Below are 24047 nucleotides of genomic sequence, written 5' to 3' on the forward strand. Positions count from 1 at the left end.
TACTTAGTGAGCATAAAGTTAATATTTTTTTCGTTTATACATCTATATATATAAAAATGAATTGCTGTTCGTTAGTCTCGCTAAAACTCGAAAACGGCTGGACCGATTTGGCAAATATTGGTCTTGAATTATTTGTCGAAGTCCAGGTTTAAAAGGTGAATAAATATGAAAGTGTTCGGAATTAAATAAAAACAACAATTTTGTTGTCCTTTGATGTGTCCCCCGTCGTCCGTTATTTGTTTTGTATGGACATATTTTCTATGAGAGAATTTATTGACGCACGGTTTGACAGTTCTGCTGTTAAACAATTTCATTACAACTACAGGGAGCATATTTTACGAAATAATTCTTGATGTTACGATATATTACTGACATATTCATAAAAAACATTATTATATACAGAACAACGTCTGTCGGGTCAACTAGTACACTTATAAATATATATATTATGTAGGTGTTTATTAATTTCGCCCAATGTCCGACCAGAGCAATAATGTTACAACAACAAAATATTATAAGATTACTTTTCTGGATTACTTCCACAACTGATGACTATTACAACCATGAAAGATTTGCCTAATCTCAATTAAAAAAACCCTAGAACAGAGCGATTATATCATTTACCGTAAGGCGCAATTAACTGAAAGAATTTTAAACGAAACATCCGCAAAACCACTACAAAAAATGGCTGATAATTAAGGAAACACAATCTAATTGTATTTTATTTGTAGTGATCCTGGAGATAGCCGGTGTCGAGCCCACTCCCAGTGATTAATGATCCTCACAAACTTTGTACAACAATTTTACTTTTCCTCGTAGACTTTATTGTTTGCACTGTGTAACAAGAAAACTCTTGTTTCTAAATGTATGCGAATAAAAAATCCTAACACCTCTTTGTCATTATTTCAAATTGTGTCAACATGCCGCTGCCGCCGGCGGGAAGTGGGATGAAGCGGCGGGAACGGCGGGAATCATGTAAGGTGAGGGTGCGGCGGGAGCCGGCAGTACGGGCCGGTCGCTCGGCCGCCCTCCTGTCCGCTACAGCCTCCTTCCCTCAGTCTCTCGTATGGATTTTGCTCGCACAAGTTCGACAGCAGTCCAGTGCTACCTCCGAAGCCACCGCGAGCGCTCGCCGCGGCTCAGCGGCTCCGGGATCCCGCTCGTAATCCGCGGTAACATTTCTCCACAACATTGGCCTTTCATCTGCAATCCTTTTTAAGCATTCCTTTAACACTGCCGCTTTATTCCATTGGAAATTTATGTGTCTCAGCAGCACCTGGGAACCGATAAATACATTTTAATGTTTGTTTTGACGGGCTAACTCTACGAAAGTAAGTGTTTTTGGAACATAAATTACTAGTTGTTTCATTCACGTTGTTTATAAAGTTTTAACTTAGTTTAATAATTTAAATAAATTTCGTTTATTTCAAAGTCTCAACCACTAAAAATGTATATATTACATGGACTTCCCAGTAAGTTGTCTCAGTGACACTTGTATTGGGAATATCTCGCAACTTCCTTAGCAGATACGTTTTATTTAATAAACAATATAGAAATAAACAAAAATTATTAAAAACCAAATTTTACAATTATCGCACAATGAAAACAAGTCTGAAAAACTGTGTGTGTGTGTGTTATAGGTTTCATTACTATCCTATAGTTATGAAAGCACTAACAACATATTATTTTCTTTGGATATTTTTTTCAATACTTTAAATACCGCGTACGTATTTTTTTATGACAATAAGGGACGAGACGAACAGGACGTTCAGCTGATGGTAATTGATACGCCCTGCCCATTACAATGCAGTGCCGCTCAGGATTCTTGAAAAACCCATAAATTCTGGGCTGCACTACAATTACGCTCGTCTCCTTGAGACATAAGATGTTAAGTCTCATTATATGTTCTTATGATTATGATTATTCTTATAATAAACACGCTCTACGCTGTTTGTCTGTATATCCGCAAACTCCTAAAGCACACAACGGGTTATGATGCCATTATACACATTATATACAAACATAAATAGGTTTTATGTAAGTAGAATAAAACCTAATTTTGCACTTAAGTTCCCAACAATAAAATTACATTGCTTAGGCAGGCGTAACTTTAAGATATACATATGCTTAGCTGACTCGACAGACGTTGTACTGCAGATTATAAATAAAATACTGTTTTTTTATGTATTTGTCAATAATTTTTCATAACATCATGAATTATTTCGTAACGTATGCTCCTTGTTGTTATAATGAAATTGTTTCACAGCAGAACTGTCAAACCGTGCGTCATTAAATTATCTCACAGAAAATATGTCCATACAAAACAAATATTGGAAATAAAAATAATTATGGGTCCCAAATCCAAATAAAAAGGATCCTATCTCTCAAGTTGGACCTAACTGCACCCCATGAAGTAATCCCCATTCAAATCCGTTCATTAGTTTAGGAGTTCATCGCGGACAAACAACGTGTCACGTAATTTATATATATTAAGATTACGGCCAAGTTCCTTAATATTATGGAATGTGCTGGGGTGGCCAACCAACGGGCACAAACCTTAGTAAATACAAGGTCGCTCCAGGAAGTCTGCGAACACCCCAGGAGTGTTCTGAACTTCTGGAAGGAGCTGGGCTAGTTAGAATGACTGGCCAACACTGCACGCAAAATGGACCCAATTAAGCGGTCTAATTGCGGAAACAGGAGCCCTTTACCAATACCAATACCCCATGGAGTAATCCCCATTTAAATCCGTTCATTAGTTTAGGAGTTCATCGCGGACAAACAACGTGTCACGTAATTTATCTATATTAAGATATTACGTACTAGAGAATTATAGTCAAATCGTAAAGAAAACTCCGCGACGGCATATCTCTGTCTGTTACGGTTCACTCACAGTAACCTTTTGTTTCATTAAAACTTTAGAAATTTGTTATTTGCGTCGCGATTTATCCTAATCTAAATAAATATGATTATATTACTATTACTATTAATTTATTTATTTTAGACAACAATAGGTCTATATATAAATGTTAGTAAAATAGACTTAACCTATGTTAGGAAATACAATAATAAATAACATATATGTTAGTAACAAACTTATTCTATATTACTTGATATAATTAATAAACTTACAAACTAAAGCAGACATCCAGTGCGCTTTGAATGCGCTGTCCTGTCTGTCGGCTATCACCTTCAAAATAATATTGGGACTCCTATCCAACCTATTTTTGACGGAGGTGATTCTTTTCCGTATGATTGCGGAGAAACCATCGACACGGTTCTCCACAAACATACCGAACGCGCTACAATACCGAGGCAGTCCCAACATTATCCTGAAGATGTTATTATATTAGACACGGAGGATTTTATGTTAAAAACAAATAAGAAACGGTTAGCTACTCGCTATAAGCTGATTTTAAAATACAATTTTGTAATAAGAATGAAATTAAAATAAATTAATAATTAACATTCATAAAATTTGTGTAAATTTTAAACTACCAAGATAGTAGTTTATACATTTACTATATCTTAACAAAATATGCACGTGCTTAATGCAGATGCACACTTTCACTTCCTAAGCTATCACTGTCAGACATATGTTAATTAACACAAGTAACCCTCACATGTGTAACGTACTAAACAACACTATATATACTTCTAGTCGACCCGACAGTCATTGTTCTGTACACACGTCTTAAATCTGAAAAATCGGTCCAGCCGTTTACGAGGAGTTCAGTTACAACAGACGCACAAAAGAAACATATATATTAAGATATTATATATGCGTGCTACGTAATATACGTGCTACATAATATATTCCATCATATAGCGTGGCGATGCGTCGCCACGGCCTGAGTCGCCACGCTAACAATCAGGTTTACCCTCGTCTTTTTTTCAATTTTTTTTTTTCACAAAATTTCATTTCCATGTTTCTCATGAATATGAAATTTTGTACTTCTATATTATAGTTTGTTTGTTTGTTGTTGTTTTTGCAAAATCACATATATCTTATCCCTTGCATATTATATTTAGTAAACTACAAAATATAAAATTAAACGAACCAGATCGGTCGTGAGTAAAATTTGAATTTAACGCTCATTTAACATAAATAATAAGAATGTATTGAAGCTTAAAAGTGAAATTTTCATGAAAGAAAATGAAAAGTAATTTCTCACAATAGCGCCTAAGAGAGTCCGTGATTGGGTCGCTTCGGAGAACAATACGATTCATTGTTGACCGGCTGTGCTTACTATACACGGCGTGATTATCAACGCACACTTTAAAAGTCGACACTAAAAAATAAAATAAAATAATATCGTAATGCAAAATCTACACTACGAATGTTACAGTTAGAATATCATCATCATCATCAGCTGGAAGCCGTCCACTGCTGGACAAAGACCTGCCCCAAAGATCTCCACAACGATCGGTCCTGCGCTGCCCTCATCCAACGTATTCCGGCGATCTACACCACACGACCAACACTACGTCTTCCGGTACGTGGTCGCCATTCAAGGAATTTTCTGCCCCACCAACCATCTGTCCGTATAACTATGAGCCACTTCAGCTTCACAATCATTTGGGCTATTCAAATTCAAATATTTTTATTCAAAATAGGATGTGACATTATTGAAAGTCAAAAATTACCACCCATTCCAAAATGAATGCCGCCGACCTGAGACGAATGGGCGTGACAAACTCAACTCATCGGGTTTTTTTTTCATCGAAAAGATATGTTTACAAAGTAAATATTGTACAATTAAACTTATTATTTAATAGCCTGAGGGCGGTCACTCCATTCCCAATCAGTGGTATCATCAAGAAAGTCATTTATGTTATAGTAACCCTTACCACACAAACGTTTTTTAACAATTCTTTTGAATAACGTAAATATCTAACGTAATAATATGTCGCGGTGACTTATTATTGTTATAGTTATTTGTCCTCGATGTATTCCTAAACTAATAGACGGATTTTAATGGGGATTACTTCATGGGGTGCATTTTGGTCCTACTTGAGAGATAGGATAGTTTTTATTTCGATTTAGGACCCATAATTATTTTTATTTTCAATATTTGTTTTGTATGGACATATTTTCTATGAGGGAAGTTAGTGACGCACGGTTTGACAGATTCGCTGTGTAAAAATTTCACGAAAATGATGTTTAGAAATATTATTGACAAATTCCTATAAAACAGTATTTTTTTTATTATCTACAGAACAACGTCTGTCGAGGCAGCTAGTATATATATATAAAATAAGATTGACAGTGTTGTTAGTGATAATTACAGTCATATAACTTTATAACAAGTTTATTTGTAAAGGCGACAAAGTATATTTCTGTACGTCTACCTTATAACGGCCTTTTTGGACGGTCCTACTTATTATTCTTATATTATCTTATTGCTTGGTAAGTCTTGCTTGGTAGCCTATCATGTCAGAGAATCCCCATATAAATATTCGGGGATAATAACAACTGGATACTCACGTGCATTTAATAATCTTATCAATGATAACTTATGAAGCTTCCCATTTGTAAAGCATGCGAACAACATAATTATCAACTCAAGTCACACCCGCTAGTGTCAACAGAAATTCAATGATTTATTAAGAGCAAGAGCGCCACGTTAGTAGGTTTGTATAACCGCAGCGCAGGGATAGATACGGTGTAACAAAAAAAAATAAAAACATGCGTGCAATTTACACGTGGTAGAAGTGAAGTGTTAAAAGAAATTGGCTTCAAGATAATGAGACGAATGTAAAATTGCGGGAAGAGGATAATTGTATGTTTTAGTAATGATCTCAGAGCTTACATTTTTGATAAATGATACAATAACGTTATGGTAACTAAAGTATGGAAAAAATACTTTGGTCTTAATATGGTCAATGCTGCGTCATTTACTGTTTTTGATGTAACAGGGCGACTGCTGCACATTTTCAAATTATATTTGGCGACGAAAAACTCAATCAACGGAATCGCTGTATCTGATGTAAAATTTACATTAAAATCATTGGAATTTTATAGTAATCTTTATTTTTAAGAATTCGTTATACTCCTAGTGTGTATTTAATTAAATTTTCGTGAATTTATTCAATAATTGTATTTATTGATTGGTTGGGAGAAATGTAGACAGCTACAATTAATACTGAAATACTATTATCTAATTTGGTTTGACATGCACATATTTCTCCCACTTTAGAAAGCTAATCTAATAGTGATTCTGGTTACTGTGTATTGAGTTCCATTTGTGGAGTAACAACATGGGGTCCGTTATTTGAATTATGGTAGATTGCATCTCCACCGGTCCTCATATGTGGCAAAGAAAAAAAAAAGCACAAAGAAAAACAACGAATATAAGAAATAATGTATAATGCTTCCTATCTCATTTTCTCCCACGTCAAATCTTATGAATTAAGGTGTCTGCCTCTTTCTACTGTCGCTTATTCGTTTCATCGACTTTCAAGTCACAATGGAATTTTATAATAGATTCATAAGAATTAGTGAGGTGTAGCATACTTATAAAATATAATCAACTAGCTGACCAGACAGACGATGTTCTGTAGATAATAAAAAAAAAATACTGAATTCACCAATAATATTTCAAAACATCAAGAATTATTTCGTAAAAAATGCTCCCTGTTGTTATGATGAAATTGATTCACAGTTATATATATTTTAATAGTGAGACTCCTGCACATTTTAAAATAAATTTTGTGTCCAAAAACTAAATCAACGGAATCGAAATCCGATGCAAAATTAACATTTAAATCTCCCACTTAAAATCATCGGAATTTTATAGTAATCTTTTTCAAGAATTCCTTATACTCCTGGTGTGGGTTTAATGAAATTTTCGTGAATGGATTCAATAATTGTGTTTATTGATTGGTTGGGAGAAATGTAGGCAGCTACAATTAATACTGAAATACTATTATCTATTTCTCCCACTTTAGAAAACTGATCTGATAATGATTCCAGTTATTGTGTATTGAGTTCAATTTGTGAAAACTTATAGAATTAGGTGTTACTTTGCGGAAATCCATAATTATACAAATGATTTAAGTTTTCTTTAGTGTTAATTCGCCAAAAATTCGCCAAAATCTGGCACGAGACTATTAGTCTTAGATTTTGGTGAGATAACACGTCCTGAGGATGCCTCGTGTAGAGGCGAAACACGTGTCGAATTGTTTTAAAAACAAATATTGGCGGAACTAACACTAAAGAAAACTTAAATCATTTGTATATCCATTTGTGGAGTTACAACATGGGATTCGTCAGTCAAAGAAAAAAAAGCACTAAGAGTACCACTGTACAATGCTTCCTATGTCATTTTCTCCCCCTTTAAATAAAAAAAATTTACTGTCGCTTTATCGTTTCATCGACTTTCAAATTACAACGATGCTAAGGAAAATTTCACTTAAAAAATCAAGAACATACAATATTAACCTCGATTTATAAGAACAAGTGAGGTGAAACATACGTATAAAAAATCTATGTATAAATAATATGTTGTAATAGGATTTACAAACACAATTATTGTCATGTTACCTGACGCAGTTTTATGACAGTGTATTAAACCCATTTCCATATAACACAGTACGACATTATAAAAATGCAACCTCGTATAGCTTCATAAAAATGTATTCAACAAATCATATAAATTTATGTGCGCATAAAATGAATGACGAATACATAGGATAAACATAAAATTTCCAGTGTTCCTGTTTTTGTAATACTGCAACACATTGCCAATGTAAATCCTACTATTGCCCGTATGACAGCTAATAATAAAAAAAAACGCGTTTAAAAAACCGACTTCAAAAACTGAAAAGTATAAAATAACTAAAATTTTAATTTAATACACCTCTTATGGAAACCTTTACTTTTAAAATTAATAAAATACTACTATTTATATTATGTGCTACCTATTGATAGGTTTTATTTACAAGCGCCATAGTATTTGGCACAAATACAGCACCGGCTATCGGACATAACAAAACGCTTAACCTGAAGATCCTGGTAAGAAGGTAAAGACTAAAAAATACTTTAAATCATTAAATTGACATCAGTTCTCATTTCTCTCAGACATTTTGAGGGGATCGCCGTTACGCTACCATTGGGAGGCTCCTTTGCACCCGATCCCGGCTAGATTATGGGTACCACCACGGCGCCTATTTCTGCCGTGATGCATAATTTTTAAGCTTTACTGTATTTCGGTCTGAAGGGCGCCGTAGCTAGTGAAAATACTGGGCAAATAAGACTTGACATCTTACGTCTGGTAAAGTCTGGTCAAGGTGACGAGCGCAGTTGTAGTGCCACCCAGAATTTTTCGGTTTTTCAATAATCTTGAGAGGCACTGCATTTGAATGGGCACGGTGTATCAATTACCATGAGGTGAACGTCCTGCTCGTCTCGTCCCTTCTTTTCATAATAAATAAAACGTTCAAACCTTCCTTACATAAGAACTTACATACATACCAAGCTTATAAAAGTGAAACAGACTGTTTGAATTATTGTGTATTGTCGTCAGTCCTTGATAAATGTGCTAGGTTTCGAATTAATCTGACGTTCTTAAAAAAAAGGTCGAAAGTCACGTCTAAACGTTCCGTTACATACAGACATATTCATCACATTATAATATTTATTGGTTTATGTTACGGTACCTTGCTGACGTTACTAATACCTCCTAATACTCCCAAGTTTCGTAAAACAAAAGCGCAACTCATTCCCACGAACTTTACCTTCTAATCGTAGCTTGAGCACGAAATTCTCGTAAGGTATTGAATGTTCTTTGATTTATGATCTAAAACGCAGGATTTATGTTTTAAATTGCATTATAAGCAATGCAATTTATAAGTATAGATATCATTCATTCTATTTGGCGCTCTAATATATGATTTTGGAGATGGTATAATTATAGTTTTAGTTACAATCGTATCATCTATATCTCAGTTTTAAATATTGTAACAAGGAGTTATTATTCGTACATAGGAACTCATTGTTATACGGTTCACCGTAACGGTGGAAAAGAATTTATTTAAAATTTAGGTAAATGACCCGAATTAACAGGAATCGGGATGTGAGACACGGACGAGTAAAAAAAGAAGGACTCCGCGTGTATATATATCGTATCGTTTTACACTTTTTCACAACGCACGACGGCATTTTAAATCTGTCACAGACGATGACAATTCTCATAATGGTCGCCTTTCGGCCTGTAGTAGTGTGTGTGCGAGGGGCTATGTATTTACACGATTAACGGCTTGTTTTTGTGCTACACTGTTATGTAAGGTGACTCGAAGTCCTTATTTTATTACTAGTCCGTGATGTCAGATTAGATTATGAAATGGAATAAGAACCGTCGGCCTCGGCCTAATATTATAATAGTTAATATTATACAAAATGTAGTAAGAATAATAGATGTAATAATACAAAATATTTTTGTTTTATTGTGTAACGATCCACGTGTGAAGGATGGGCTCACACCTAACAAATATTGTACAGTTGCTATAAATAAAGAGACAAATACAAAATAGTTAAAGATATCTTAGGCATACTGAAAACACGTTGGACTAAGATATTTAGTAGAAGGCGACACAGTACTGCACTTCAACTATATATAAGGCGCAGGCCTCACATTGAGTACTGTTCTCACCTCTTGGTGGGCGCTCCCCAGCACCAGTTTCTTTCGTATACAAAGAGCGTCTAGAATCAACGACAGTCAAGTATATCTCCGATTAGCTTTATTGTTTGGCGTTGCGTAGACATGCGGGTTCTCTCTGAAGATCAACAGCATACAACGCAAGCAGTGGTTAAAGGAGTTGTTCATGTTAATATCGGTAGCCGAATTTCAGCACCGGACATTACTGTCAAGCGAAATCCCACCCAGATAATGTAGATTTCTGGCATTTGACACCGCGCGTTTTTCAAGAAACTTTTTTTCCCGCACAGACACAATTGTGGGCCGGTGTAGTGTTCCCGTTCATCAGTCGAATGATTGAGGGACGTTGAAGTTTACGACATACTCTCAACTTAATTAAATTCCGACACCGCGTTTCTTGACCTCTCGTACTATAAAAGTCCAGAGGCGGTTTGTTGTTGGTTTCCTCCACGAGAGTCTCTTGCCCGTTTCTATGATGCAGCAAATCAATTACATTTTACCAGTGGGAGGCTCTTTTGCACCGGATGCCGGCTAGATTATGGGTACCACAACGGTGCCTATTTATGCCGTGATAATAAGTAATATGTAAGCATTACTATGTTTCGGTCTGAAGGGCGCCGAGGCTTGTGAAATTCCTGGGCAAATGCGACTTCACATCTTATGTCTCAAAGCGATGAGCGCAATAGTAGTTCCGCTAAGTATTTTTGGGTTTTTCAATAATCCTGAGCGACACTGCATTATAATGGACAGGGCGTATCAATTACCATCAGCTGAACGTCCTGTTCGTCTCGTCCCTTATTGTCATAAAAAAAACTTAATTTAAGGCTGACACCGCGTTTCTTGACCTCTCGTACTACGAATATCTAGGGGCGGTTTGTTGTTTCAGTCCTCCACGTGAGTCCCAGTTACCCGTTTCTATGAAGCGGCAAAACATTTACATCGAACAGAGCTAAGCGCAGGTAATAAGTTAAAATTGAGGGTAATTGGAGAAAGCTAAAATGTATATTTAACATATTGTATTACAAATCCCATAAGTTTGTTGAGTTGACGCTTTCATGAGGGCTAAGATGTACATGTACATCTATGGGGGTATACAGTATTAGAATATGGAATACCCTGACAATAGGTCACATATTAGTTTTTACATTCTAGCATTGTTTTGCAAATTTTATTGCAGCATTGCAATGCAATTCATGTAACTAGAGAAAATATTCGCACCATTTCTTTAAGATTTTCGCTGTGACTTTAGTCGACAATGAAATCGCCAGAGACTTCAAATTGGTATTTGGTGATGAAGCTCCATCTTACGAGGGCGGCACCGAAAATTTCGGGAATCATGGTAGTGACACAACATTACTATTTGAAAATGTATTTATTGCTTTTCGAAGTATTCTCCGCGAAATTTGACACATTTTTCGTTAAAGTTTTTGTGTTAAACCACTTCGAAAGTCATAATAAATCATCGCTCTAGAATTTTCTCAAATTAATTCCATTTTCTCAACGACTAAACAAGTTTGAAAAGACCTTGTGACAAGACCGAGAATATTTTGTTAAATAAATAAATGGTATTCGATTTTTAAAACCAAGGAATTTTCAATTAAAAAGATTTTAATATGACAGGAACAGTGGAAATATTCCATTCCCGATACTCTTAGTGCAGCCCTCGTAGAAGTTAATGAAATTATCTCTGTCAAGATTTCCGTGAAGATCGACTGACTGCTGTTCCCGAAACTAATATTCATACCATACGACAGTGTTGAAGTAAAAATAGTATATTACGCACCTTGGGAGAAAAGTAGGTCATTCTCACCCGCGGAATTTTGACAATCGCGGGTGGCAATGTCCTACTTATCTCACGTGGTGCGTATACGATTTTTTTTACCTTGGATGAAAAGCTCGCTTTTAGTCCCCGGTACGAGGGGCAAAAGTCGCCTTGCCGGGAGAGAATCGGCCACTTTTATCTCTCACCAGGGGCTAAAAGACAGGTTTTCACCGAGATGGGAAAAAAATATTTTAACAAATCTGTTCTGCTATTTGTTGTGCCTCTCGAGTGCGGTTGAAGGTTCATTAAAAAATTTATGCCGCAGATGCCACGGTATTCAGTTAGTAATTACTTATGGTCAGAATAATGGATTGGATAGCTCACAGACTCACTGATGCATGATCGATGTGCGGACTAACTGTTAATGATTGAGTACGAAATTCTATATTTTAGGCTACTCTTTTATAATCTAAAATAGTTCTTCCCACTTATAAATTACTAGTTCTGTTTACTTTGACGACCTGTATAACCGAGTGGTTAGTGATCCTTCGAATCCCGGTAGGTGCAAGCATTTATATGATGAATATGGATGTTTGTTTCCGAGTCATGGATGTTTAAATGTATTTATGTATGTTTATATGAATTTATGTATGTTTAAGTAAGTATATTGTATTAAATATATCATTGTCTTGTAACCCATAACACAGGCGATATATGCTTAACTTGGGGCAAGATAATTTGTGTAAAAGTGTGTCAATATTATTATTATTATTATGACTTTAGTTGAACGTAAGCTCTACTGTTTCAGAGGTATTTTATTCGATAAGTATCGAGAATGTAGCCTAAGGATATACAATTATTTGAAGGGTGAAATTTCGAATATAAAAGTGAATAATTAATAAGTGGTTAACTTGTTAACAATCTTTACGCTTACATGGGGATATCTGTGGGGGGTATTAGAAAATGGAATACTTAATTACTACTTAGTCTTAGTATTGAATTCAAAAAATGTCTGTCTGTTTATACAGTTGACTATTCATATTAAAATCATAATTTTTTTAATAATCTATAGAAAGATATGTACTAAGAAAATTTAATGGTCTACTTGTTATAGCAAATTATGTTGGCTGGTATTTCGGAGGCTGACACTCGTTTATTATAATTAAATGATATAAAAAAACACTTCTAAAAGTTTAAAACGCGTGTTATTGTAACTGTGTGTTAACATTAGATTTTTGCGTAAAAATTACATTTTTATTTTAGTTAACCCGACGTTTCAAGACCTTTCCAGATCTCATTTTCAGGGGGACTGCAGATGAAGTGAGTCAAAGATAGTATTTGTCATAGTTGTCATTATAAAGTTTAGCGCCATGTATTGCCTCGGAGGTGGTATGCTGCAGACAGATTTCGCTCATTACATCTGCAGTCCTCCTGAAAACGAGATCTGGAAAGGTCTTGAAACGTCGGGATAGCTAAAATAAAAATGTTACTTTTACGCAAAAATCTAAAGTAAAAACACAGTTACACGCGTTTTAATCCTTTAAAAGTGTTTTATTTAAATGTGTAACACTCGCGTTAATCAAAGAAAATACTACATAACATAAGTTTAAGTAATCTAAGCAAAGTAATATTTGCAGGAAGTAATGATGATCCAAGTTGAAGGCTTCAATCGACCGTCTCCTTCACCGTCACGGTGTTCGGTCCGCAGTGACAGCAGGGTGCTCCGCCAGCCGCGAGTAATCCAGGTCAACCGGGATGCCGCTACAATGATGGACGAGGCGAACTGGCTCGGAAACGGTGACGTCACCGAACCAATCATGATATCAGATTTCGAGAACCCTCACGTTCCCCACACATCGCAACTCCGTTCACGTACGCTCAGCGACGGTTTCATCCGACATACCAGCCTAGAGCTATTACTGGGCGTGGACTGTGAGGCGTGCCTGTCACTCGCAGCCCAGAGAGAATGCTACAACAAGCACATATCAGATCACAATTTCGATTTAGTTTGTAACTGTAACATTCAACATAATAACTACGTGAACTGTGACCGAGATTATGTGAAACAGAGAGGCCACACTCTCAGTACATACGATGTGGAGAGATTCAAACGAGACAACGGAACAAATAATTTGGCAAATGGACATCATCGCAGCCTTGATCGTAAACGCGCGAAAAGTAAAAATGTCTACAATTATAATAAATCAAAACAATTTATATCGTATGATCCAACGAACACGTTGGTACAGAAAATAAAAAAGAAACTATCAAACCTTAAGAGAATTGGCGGAGACGCCATGTCAAAGAAGCCACAAAATGGCGTGCAGTTAGCAGAGATAGCATCGGGCTCGAGTTCTCTGAGGAAACTGTCTGTGTTATCACTCGCAGATAAATCGCAGAGGAGGGCGAATAGTCAAACTTGCATTTTTTCCTCGACTAATCTACAATCGAAAGTCGATTTGAAAGAAAACATTAACACTTACGAAAACTTTTCTTCGAACGTAGATCACTGTTTTGATCGTCTCAGAGATTGCAACTCCGACATCGTATGTAAATCTCAACGAAATTTGAAGAATAGGAGTTTCGATGTTCATGACAATTTCACAAGAAATACACCAGTAACAAAATTTTCAACTTTAGATAACAGAAGTAGGTGCAAGAGTATTAAAAGACAGATGTCGTATAATGATTTTCATATGGAGCGTTATGGTGATAGAGTTATATCAGAATCTTGGTCTCCTGATGATACAGTACATTCGACTAGTACTTACCACAATACCGTCGCAGAAGCTATGCACAGCTACGACGTTGACGAGAGACACCACACTGGCGAACTTCGTAATGATCAGGCGCAGTGCACTTGTGACCATCGCCCTCCTAATAAGATAGCCTCCCATTTTTACGACACACGTGTAAGTATTAAAACACTTTTTAATCTAGAATAGGATAAAACGAATAACTCCATAAAAATAAAAACAAAAATAAAGGAATAATAAAGCCAACAATTTATTTCACATTAGTGTAAGTTTGATGCAACATAAATATTTATTAAATTTAAAATTCAAAAACGCAAAGGTGAACGCTAAACTTTTAACTCCAGTTCAATCTAATAGCGGTTAAAGTTTTATAGTTGGCTGACTCGCTAGAGAAAAATTTAAATCTTCTTTTCTTCGATAAAACATGAAAAGAAAACGTGCTTGTGTTCGGTCTGTGATCTTGAAAACTTTTAACATCAATATAACTACGTTTCCTGGTTTATATTTAAAGATATTATTACTAAGTGGAATTTATGCCAGTGGGAGGCTCCTTTTACACAAGAAGCCGGCTACATTATGGGTACCACAACGGTGCCTATTTCGGCCGTGAAGCAGTAATGTGTAAGCATTATTGTGTTTCGGTCTGAAGGGCGCCGTAGCTAGTGAAATTACTGTTACTAATTTATTAACATCTTATGTCTCAAGGTGACGAGCGCAATTGTAGTGCCGCTCAGAATATTTGTGTTTTTTAAGAATCCTGAGCGGCACTGCATTGTAATGGGTAGGGCGTATTAATTACCATCAGCTGAACGTCCTGCTCGTCTCGTCCCTTATTTTAACAAAAAAAACTAAGAATGTTAAATTTTATTGGAAAGTTCCAAGAATATTAATCTTAATATCATCACAGATATTAATAATCTAATTTATAGTATACGTGTAGGTATTAGAAAAAACTATATTAACTCTCTTCTTGTAAAATAAGCTGTCAAAGTCAAAAGTAAAAAAAAATCAAAGTTCTTTATTTGCCAGAAACATTCACAAGTTAAGATGTTACAAATTTAAGAGCAGGCACATGTTTCGTCTTGACAGACATGCAAATATTTTTGTGGTTTTGCTTCACAATATTGTAAACCCGGCCACTTTCCGAACTGATACGACCAAGGACCTTCCAGCTTCCAGCACACTGCCATCTCAAAGACAGGCAATTCATCTCGTTACCTATGGTGTTGTTGGATATCCACGGGCAGATATTGTCATGCTCACTAAAATGGCGATACTTGTGGTGTCAGGTCGGCCTGTTATAGTTAACTAGCTGACCCGACAGACGTTGTCCTGTTCATAATAAAAAAAAACTCTTGCGGGTGGAATTTTGTAAAATCCGTTCTTAGCTGACCTTTACTCGGCGAAAGGAATATTCCTACCAAATTTCAAGTCTCTACGGCTTATGGTTCCAGAGATATCGTGATGAGTGACTATATACGTGGAAATCTCATATATATATATATATATATATATATAGATAAATCATTGTATTTGTTGGATACGATTACTGATTGTGACAGTAATAACGATCATCGTGTTTACGAAGCATACTTACACAAACAATGAATTCAAGCTTAAATGCATCCAATGTATGATAATTTATTTATATGATATGGCATGCTCTCCACGTCGCGTGATATGTCCGAAGTATCTGAGGATACGGGCTCTGACTATAGATGAAAGCCTTTCTTTCACCTTGAGCTCTTCAAGTATCGAGACATTTGTGCGGCGTTGTGTCCAAGATACTCGTAACATTAGTTTCCAACACCACATTTCTATTGCGTCAATCCTTTGTCTCTCTCGTTCTTTGACTGTCCATGTTTCGGCACCATATAGTAGTATACAAGCTAACTACAAAAGTATGCCTCAGTCACTCCTTCATAGCTAATACCCCACCAAACCATCACTGAAGTCGGATAGTGCCCACGTTGCACTCTGTCGACTAATTTGGAAGCTTCCTTAGATTTTCAGCTTAAATACGATCATTTTGTTTGTTTAAATGTTGCTCAATTGTAAAAAAAATCTCATCCGTAAACAAAATATTTCTGTGAGCTCTCTTTGCGTACCACTGCACTAGTTGTTTCGATTTTACCACCCTATTCTTTTTTAAATTATTTTTCAATAAATGACCAGAGAGACGTACCTACTCTTATAGGCTGCAAGTCCTAAGTCATCTTTTAAAATACGCGAGATGGTTCTAGGTGCTATCTTCATCTCCCGAGATAAAATCTTTTGCTTTCGGACAGGATTTCTTTGAAATCTTTCCCTTACTGCTTTGACCACCTTTTTAGTACGAACACTAAACTTCTGTCACAAACAGAGGAGGTCTCTTTGTACCTATTAATAGCCCGGTACACAAACATTTACTAATACCAAACGTATGAAGAGTTTTAAAAATTTCATTTGGCTCCATACCTGCTTTGTGTAATCCAATCACAGCGATTCGATTCTCTTTATCACTCCACTCCATTTTAATATCGCAAAATATTGTAAAATGTATTGGCGCCAAAATTAGAACGAGCGAGCTCTATTTTTTCCAAACGTATGGTAGATTCAGTAATTTAAATTAAATATTTATAATAATAAACCTATAAAGTTTTTCAAGCGGCACTGTTCAAAAAAGGGTGGTTGATATTTTGATTTTATCTTATACCTTATATAAAAATTTCATAATAATCTGGCAATCAACTGTACAACAAGTAAGGTGCCAGACTATATCTTTTACATTCCACTGACCTAAACTACATGGAATAATAAAACACTTGTAATTTAGTTTTATAGATGAGTTTTATCAAAATAATACATAATAATATTAATCTCTTTTGTTAAAAAATACAATTAAATTACAGACCGACAAAGCGATGGTTTATTATTTATCTAATATCTGAGAAGAAATAAAATATATTTTTCTACCGCCATCCTCTTAGGATCGTCCCCCATTGGACTAACAAAAGAAACTCGACTGACTAATGCATTTACTTATAGTACTCGATGAGACAGCGATTCAGTTCAGCATCGAGCCAGTTGGAAATCCAAATGACTCCCCGTGCCAATTTGATTTGACAACATAGCTAATACCGGCTGTATTATTTTCCCTACTCAACGGCAAAAAGGCTCAAAATTGATTCCTTTAGAATTCTTTTTGATGGATACTACTAGCGCTTCAGAAACAATTGGCGCTCTGAGAGAGTAGAAGCGGCGCAAGAAACTCTCCGTGCATTTTTTTTTTGCGTTCTTTTTAATCAAATAAACAATATTGTACTGCCATTGCTATTGCTATAAGATAATCATAACCAAGTCCCAGGCTGTCCGATCACATAGATGTAGGATTTACGACAAAACGATTCTTAATAAAACATTTAAATTTATTTATAGATAATGCCTGAACAGTGGCTGGGACTTTATTATAAAAGTGTATATATTTACCCTTAAAGCTATTATGTATCTTATGAAGCCAACTAGTTACAAGCAATCCCTTATTATTAGTTGTAGTGGAAATAATATGATGGCCATGTACTGTTATGTGGGTAGGGTAAAAAGCGTCAAACCCCAGCTCCGGATGTGACCGACCGGGTGCGGGAGAGGATCGCTTGCAGCGCCTGTAAGTCAGCACCAGCACCTTGGCTGCCAACTGCGACCACATCCACGACCAGCCACAGCTCCACAGCTACCGGAAGCTCTTCGCGTAAGTACCTTATCTTATCTGATGACGTAGGCTCTGTAACATGTGCATGCCATTCAACTTTTGAAGTTATACTTCTTTAGGCGCGTTATGAAAAACTGATGAGAGTGAAATTTGTTGTGTTAAAGATGCGCGCGCTTCACTTTAACACAACAGTAACAGGTTGAAGTTGGTTTCTTAAATTTTCTGACGTTTGCATCACCTGTATAGCCGAGTGTTAGCGATCCTACCTACTAAGCTAGAGGTCCCGGGTTCGAATCCCGGTAGGCAAGCATTTATATGATGAATATGGATGTTTGTTTCCGAGTCATGGATGTTTAAATGTATTTATGTATGTTAATATGTATGTTTATATGAATTTATGTATGTTTAAGTAAGTATATTGTATTAAATATATCGTTGTCTTGTAACCCATAACACAGGCTATATATGCTTAGCTTGGGGCAAAATAATTTGTGTAAAAAGTGTGTCAATATTATTATTATTATCATTCTTTATTATTTATTTTTTTGGTTTCTTCGTCCATTATTAGGACAGAGAAAGGGATCAAGTCCATACAGTCGCATTCATTATTTAATAATTAATTGTCAAAGCATGCAAGGTTTTTACAAAATTGTTATTTCTAAAAACGTAGAATAGCACGAAGAATAAATCATTTTAATGATTTTTGCTTATTTATGTATCGGCTATAGAAATATAGCTTTTTTTCGTGCATACATAAGTACACACACCCTTTTTTTTAAATGAAAATAAGGGTCCAGACCAGCAAGATGTTCAGCTGATGGTAATTGATACGCCCTGCCCAAATTGTTCTTTCTAAAAACGTAGAATAGCACGAGGAATAAATTAATTTAATGATTTTTTTTTGTCAGGCCAACGAAATATAACTTTTTGCGAGCATACTCCAGTTGAGCAGGACGTTCAGTCCTGCTCAACTGATAATTGATACGCCATGCCCATAACAAAGCAGTCCCGTCAGGATTCTTGAAATTCCCAAAAATTCTGAGCGGCACTACAACAGCGCTCGTCACCTTGAGACATAAGATGTCAAGTCTCATTTGCCAGTCTCATTTCACTAGCTCCGGTGCCCTTGGAACCGAAACACAGTAATGCTTACACATTACTCCTTCACGGCAGAAATAGGGGCTGTTGTGGTACCCATTATTTAGCCGGCATCCTGTGCAAAGGAGCCTCCCACTGGTAATTGCGTACCTTTGACTTTGGTGCCAGGGCTAGTACTATACATTGAAAATACTTATAAAAGAAACTAAATTTCTTATTACCCTGTGCGCCTGATTGAACAATAGTTATGTGATCGGTCCTTGACAGAGTGTTATTAAATCGGATAAAAAGTGTACAAAACCCCTAAAGTGATAGTCATTCTCATGCTCCATGAATCCTATTGACAAGCCACTAATTCTCCGAGTATTTTCTTATGCAAATAAATCTCAAAATTTCTCCACAACTGCATATAAGTCTCAATTTCAATTGGTTTACACGATGTATAATTCAATTAATTAATTTCAAGGTATTCCACCTTCGCACGACACGCCACAAGTTATGATATCATCCCCAACATCTGGATGTGTGGCGGTCCTCCACAGTGTGGTTTTCAAGGAGTTTTCTTCCATGTACTACAAAGCTGTGGAATGAGCTTCCTTGTGCTGTGTTTCCGGGACGATACGACATGGGTACCTTCAAAAAAAGCGCGTACACCTTCCTTAAAGGCCGGCAACGCTCTTGTGATTCCTCTGGTATTGCAAGATAATGTGGGCGGTGGTGATCACTTAACACCAGGTGACAAGTACGCTCGTTTGTCCCCCTATTCCATAAAAAAAAGGTAAACACGATAAATTTTGTAATTGCATGTAGGTAGTTTTCAAGAACCAGCTGACCATGCAAGACATTCAATGCTGTTAGCACAGTGGAGGGATAGATACCTAAATTTTAACTGTTCGCCATAATTAAAACAAATATTGATAACGTGGTTGATTGATACAGTTTGTATCATTCATTGTTATAATGTTAGGTTATCACCTCCACCTGAATACATACGTGACTGACGCGCCGAGCCAAAGTGATCGAATTAATTTTACTTCGATCATGTCAGATCTTCCCGACCAGTTTTTGCACTAGCTGTACTATTTAAATACAATGCATTTCTTATTTCCAATAAATACATTATAGCATTAAATAATCAATAAAACCAATAATCCACAAAATTCAATCAATATTTATTAATGTTAGTTTAAACTTTGCATTTTCGTATCGTCATTTTATTTTATTTACAATAAATGTTGTGAAATAAAACCAGTGACAATCACGAACTAGTAAAAAAATTAGGACTCCGTGTCACATTACATAACATTGTAGCACCAAAACAAGCCGATTAACGTGTAAGTACATAGCCCCACGCACACACTTACACTAATAAAAGCCGATAGGCGGCTATTATGAGAATTATCATCGTCTGTGACAGATCAGTTTGCGTCTCAATAAAATATTTTAAAAATGCCGTTGTGCGTTGTGGATAAGTGTAAAAACGATACAATATAAGTATTTGTTGCCATATATGATTATTTAAGGGAGAAAAAACTGTGTAACTAGTATCCCCTGTAACCGCACACACACTAGCATAACGGTGCTTCAATGCTAATATCACGGCGTGGAGTCCTTCTTTTTTTACTCGTCCGTGGTGACAATATACAAGAAACTCTAACCAGATAAGATTTCGAACGAACAATGCAATGACCCAAATAAAATGTCGTTAGTTTATTGTTTGCGATAAGTAGATTACTCCAACTAAAAAGTTTACAAAGTTCACTGGTTTTTTTTGCGAAACAATGTGAAACTATGTGGGGTTGCCGCACAAAGAATGGCACAAAGAGAATGCATCCAATTACAGTCCACAATTCAAAATCCGAGAACTTTGCTTGTTATTCAGCATTGATTGATGTTATACTATTAAACTATTTGCAAACTACATGATACATTGGTTTCGCTCTCAAAGTGCACGTTCGAATTTCAAATTGAAAAACGAATTGAGCTTTCAGTTTTACGTCAGCGCTAATCTTGCTGCAGTATCGAATAAGTAACAATATCTGTGCATTTGACAGCAAAGCCGTCTGCCACTTGCCAACTAAAGTTCTGTCGTGACCTGAATAATTGTGGCTTTCGCTTTAAAGGTAGATTATTACAATTAATACACAATACATTCGACCCAGTTATATGATAATATGTAAATAAATAACGTACAAACTCTACGCACGATTGAAGTACAACTTACTAAAAATTTACTTTACGAATACTTAACAGATATGTAAAATTGTACACACTTTTTACACAAATTATCTTGCCCCAAATTAAGCATAAGATGTGTTATGGGTTGCAAGACAACGATATATTTAATACAATATACTTACTTAAACATACATAAATACATATAAACATACATAGATACATTTAAACATCCATGGCTCGGAAACAAACATCCATATTCATCATATAAATGCTTGCACCTACCGGGATTCCAACCCGGGACCTCTAGCTTAGTAGGTAGGATCGCTAACCACTCGGCTATACAGGTAAATATTATTAAAAATATACTATATAGTATGTGTCCAACTGTTTTCAGTTTTCTTTATTGTTAATAGAATCCTCAAAGACATACCTTTGGCTACAAAACATGATATACCAGCAAGACGAATGTCCTGCAAATTTTAGTGTTAGTGTGAGGCGATGCGACTTGAATTATTTTACAAGGAAAATCTACCCAACCAATAATGGACAACAACTTGAGAATTGGTTATATTTTTCATTAATTTACCCATAGAAAGCGTAAAATAAGTCAACTATATTTTGTAATAAATTTTGTTACTTTAGAATAATTACGCCTACATCATAAATCATAAAAAATGCAAATAATTAGTGGGAAACTCAAATATTTTCAATGCGGATATTATTTTTTTACAAATAAACTTGGTATAAATTTATAACTAAGCATAAACAAAGAATATGCAAAATGTTTACAAAATCGTTGACAACACTGTCAATACAATGATAATTCTGAAGTTTTCCGAATGACAAGCTGCCTTGCAAATAAACGCGGGAAACGTTATATGTCCGAATAAACCTATCTTAAGCAAAATGTATATTTGTAAACATTTTTCATTTTCTTGGTTTATGATTAGTTATAACTTTATGCCAATTTTATTTGTAAGGCCGAATGAGTTTTGAAGTAATCTTATGAACTATGACGTCATTATTGGAGTTCAACAAGCGCGCAAAAATGGCGGACGCTTTAAGTGATCGCGTCGGTTGGCTCTTTGTAACATAATTGTTATTTTGTGGCGTTTAATATTTATCACAATACTAGTTGACCCGACAGACGTTGTTCTGTATATAATAAATAAAATAATGTTTTTATATGAATTTGTCAATAATATATCATAACATCAAAAATTACTTCGTAAAATATGCACCCTGCTGTCGTAATGAAATTGTTTCACAGCAGAACTGTCAAACCGTGCGTCAATAAATTCTCTCATAGAAATTATGTATGGACACATCAAAGGAAAAACAAATTTGTTGCTTTTATTTAATTTAGCAGCATTTTCCTATTTATTCACCTTTTAAACCTTCTCTGGACTTCCACAAATAATTCAAGACCTAAATTTGCCAAATCGGTCCAGCCGTTCTCGAGTTTTAGCGAGACTAACGAACAGCAATTCAATTTTATATATATAGATTACAGCGGTGGAAGCTGTCGAACGTTTAAAAAATATAATAATATGCATATTATTAAATTCCACGTGGTCGAAACATGGGCAGAAGTCTCCATTTATCTATGTAACACATGAATTTGTTATAGAGCTTATGCCAAATCTGTAGGATTTTTCTTTTGTAGTGTTAATAAGATCATAATATGTCCGTTAGGTTTATCGGGCTGGCAACGTAGATGGTGCTGTGTGGCTGTATTGGTTCTGGTTGCTGGTACAGCATGCGTGGCTGGACCCTTAGCGTTGAGGGCACCTCCTGGCGCGCCCTTACATGAACGTCTTCGTCTTGCAGAACGTCTTCTGCATGACTCACCGCTAATAGATGGGCACAATGATCTTCCGTGGAATATCAGGAAGTTCTTACACAACAAAATTAAGGACTTCAGGTAAAGTTTGTTCTATAATTGTTTAAGTTCGTGGGGGTACTGACGCAAAGATGTTGGATGAAAATATATTAACTACAGTAAATATTGATACAGCAAATGCGGATTGAAATGTCAGGAAAGACCGGCGTAATCGTATGTTTCACGACCAGCTCAGATATGCACCAAATAACGGCCAAATCACGAATACCCACCTACAGAAATCTTGTATTAAAGAAGGGAAGTGGAAAACGTATCATGAGAGGATTACTGGCGCGAGGTCTGGAACCATTGACATTGTCATCCACGGGGCCCCTGTTTGATTATTGTCTATTCGTTGCCGGTTACAATATTAGAAATGCAACCCAAGTAAAAAGTGGTTGAAACATCCACCCACTATTCACGTTCTTTGTTTGTTGGGTGTTCGTCGCCTGACGGAGTCTATGTATCTTAACATGAGAATAATTCACAAATAAAATTTGAAAACAAAACTTGAGAGCACTCGCACGGAACGCGAGAGATCTCGGGTTAGAGTCCCGCATCGTTAGTAAGATTTCAAATTATATTTGTTTATTAATCCCAGAAGTGAGGGTTATCACTTTAAAAACATAACAAATGGATTAGCAAGAGCGACATCTCAAATAATTTTCTAATATGCAAATATTGGGGTTGAGCAGGTTATCAACTGTAAAGTAGATCCTGTGGATGAAGCCACAACCTGAGAGTTGAACAAAGCATACAAGATTTTATGACTTAACGCCACTCGAACTGTTAGCTCAGTTTGGAGAGCACTCGCACGGAACGCGAGATGTCGTGGGTTCGAGTCGCGCATCATTCATAAAACTTGATTTAAAAATTTTATTTGTGTATTAATCCCAGAAGTGAGGGTTATCACTTTAAAAACATAACAAATTAATAAGAATAATTCTCATGAAAATCCCAGTAACAGTTAGAGATAATAAGTAATTTAAACCCATCATTAGGGCACAAAACAATAATTAATCAT

General features: G+C 35.8%; 1 protein-coding gene across 1 annotated transcript in view; it reads left to right on the top strand.

The window, feature by feature from the left end:
* The first annotated feature begins 1128 nt into the window (after positions 1-1128).
* Positions 1129-24047, top strand: part of LOC126972759 (uncharacterized) — a 55425-nt gene continuing 32506 nt past the window's right edge. Inside the window, exons 1-4 of the mRNA XM_050819781.1 lie at positions 1129-1331; positions 13059-14333; positions 17751-17904; positions 22837-23065. Of these exons, the coding sequence (XP_050675738.1) occupies positions 13065-14333; positions 17751-17904; positions 22837-23065 (1652 nt within the window). The 5' untranslated portion in view covers positions 1129-1331; positions 13059-13064. The remainder of the gene's footprint in view (positions 1332-13058; positions 14334-17750; positions 17905-22836; positions 23066-24047) is intronic.

The sequence above is a fragment of the Leptidea sinapis genome, chromosome 27 (assembly GCF_905404315.1).
Source record: "Leptidea sinapis chromosome 27, ilLepSina1.1, whole genome shotgun sequence".
NCBI lineage: Eukaryota > Metazoa > Arthropoda > Insecta > Lepidoptera > Pieridae > Leptidea > Leptidea sinapis.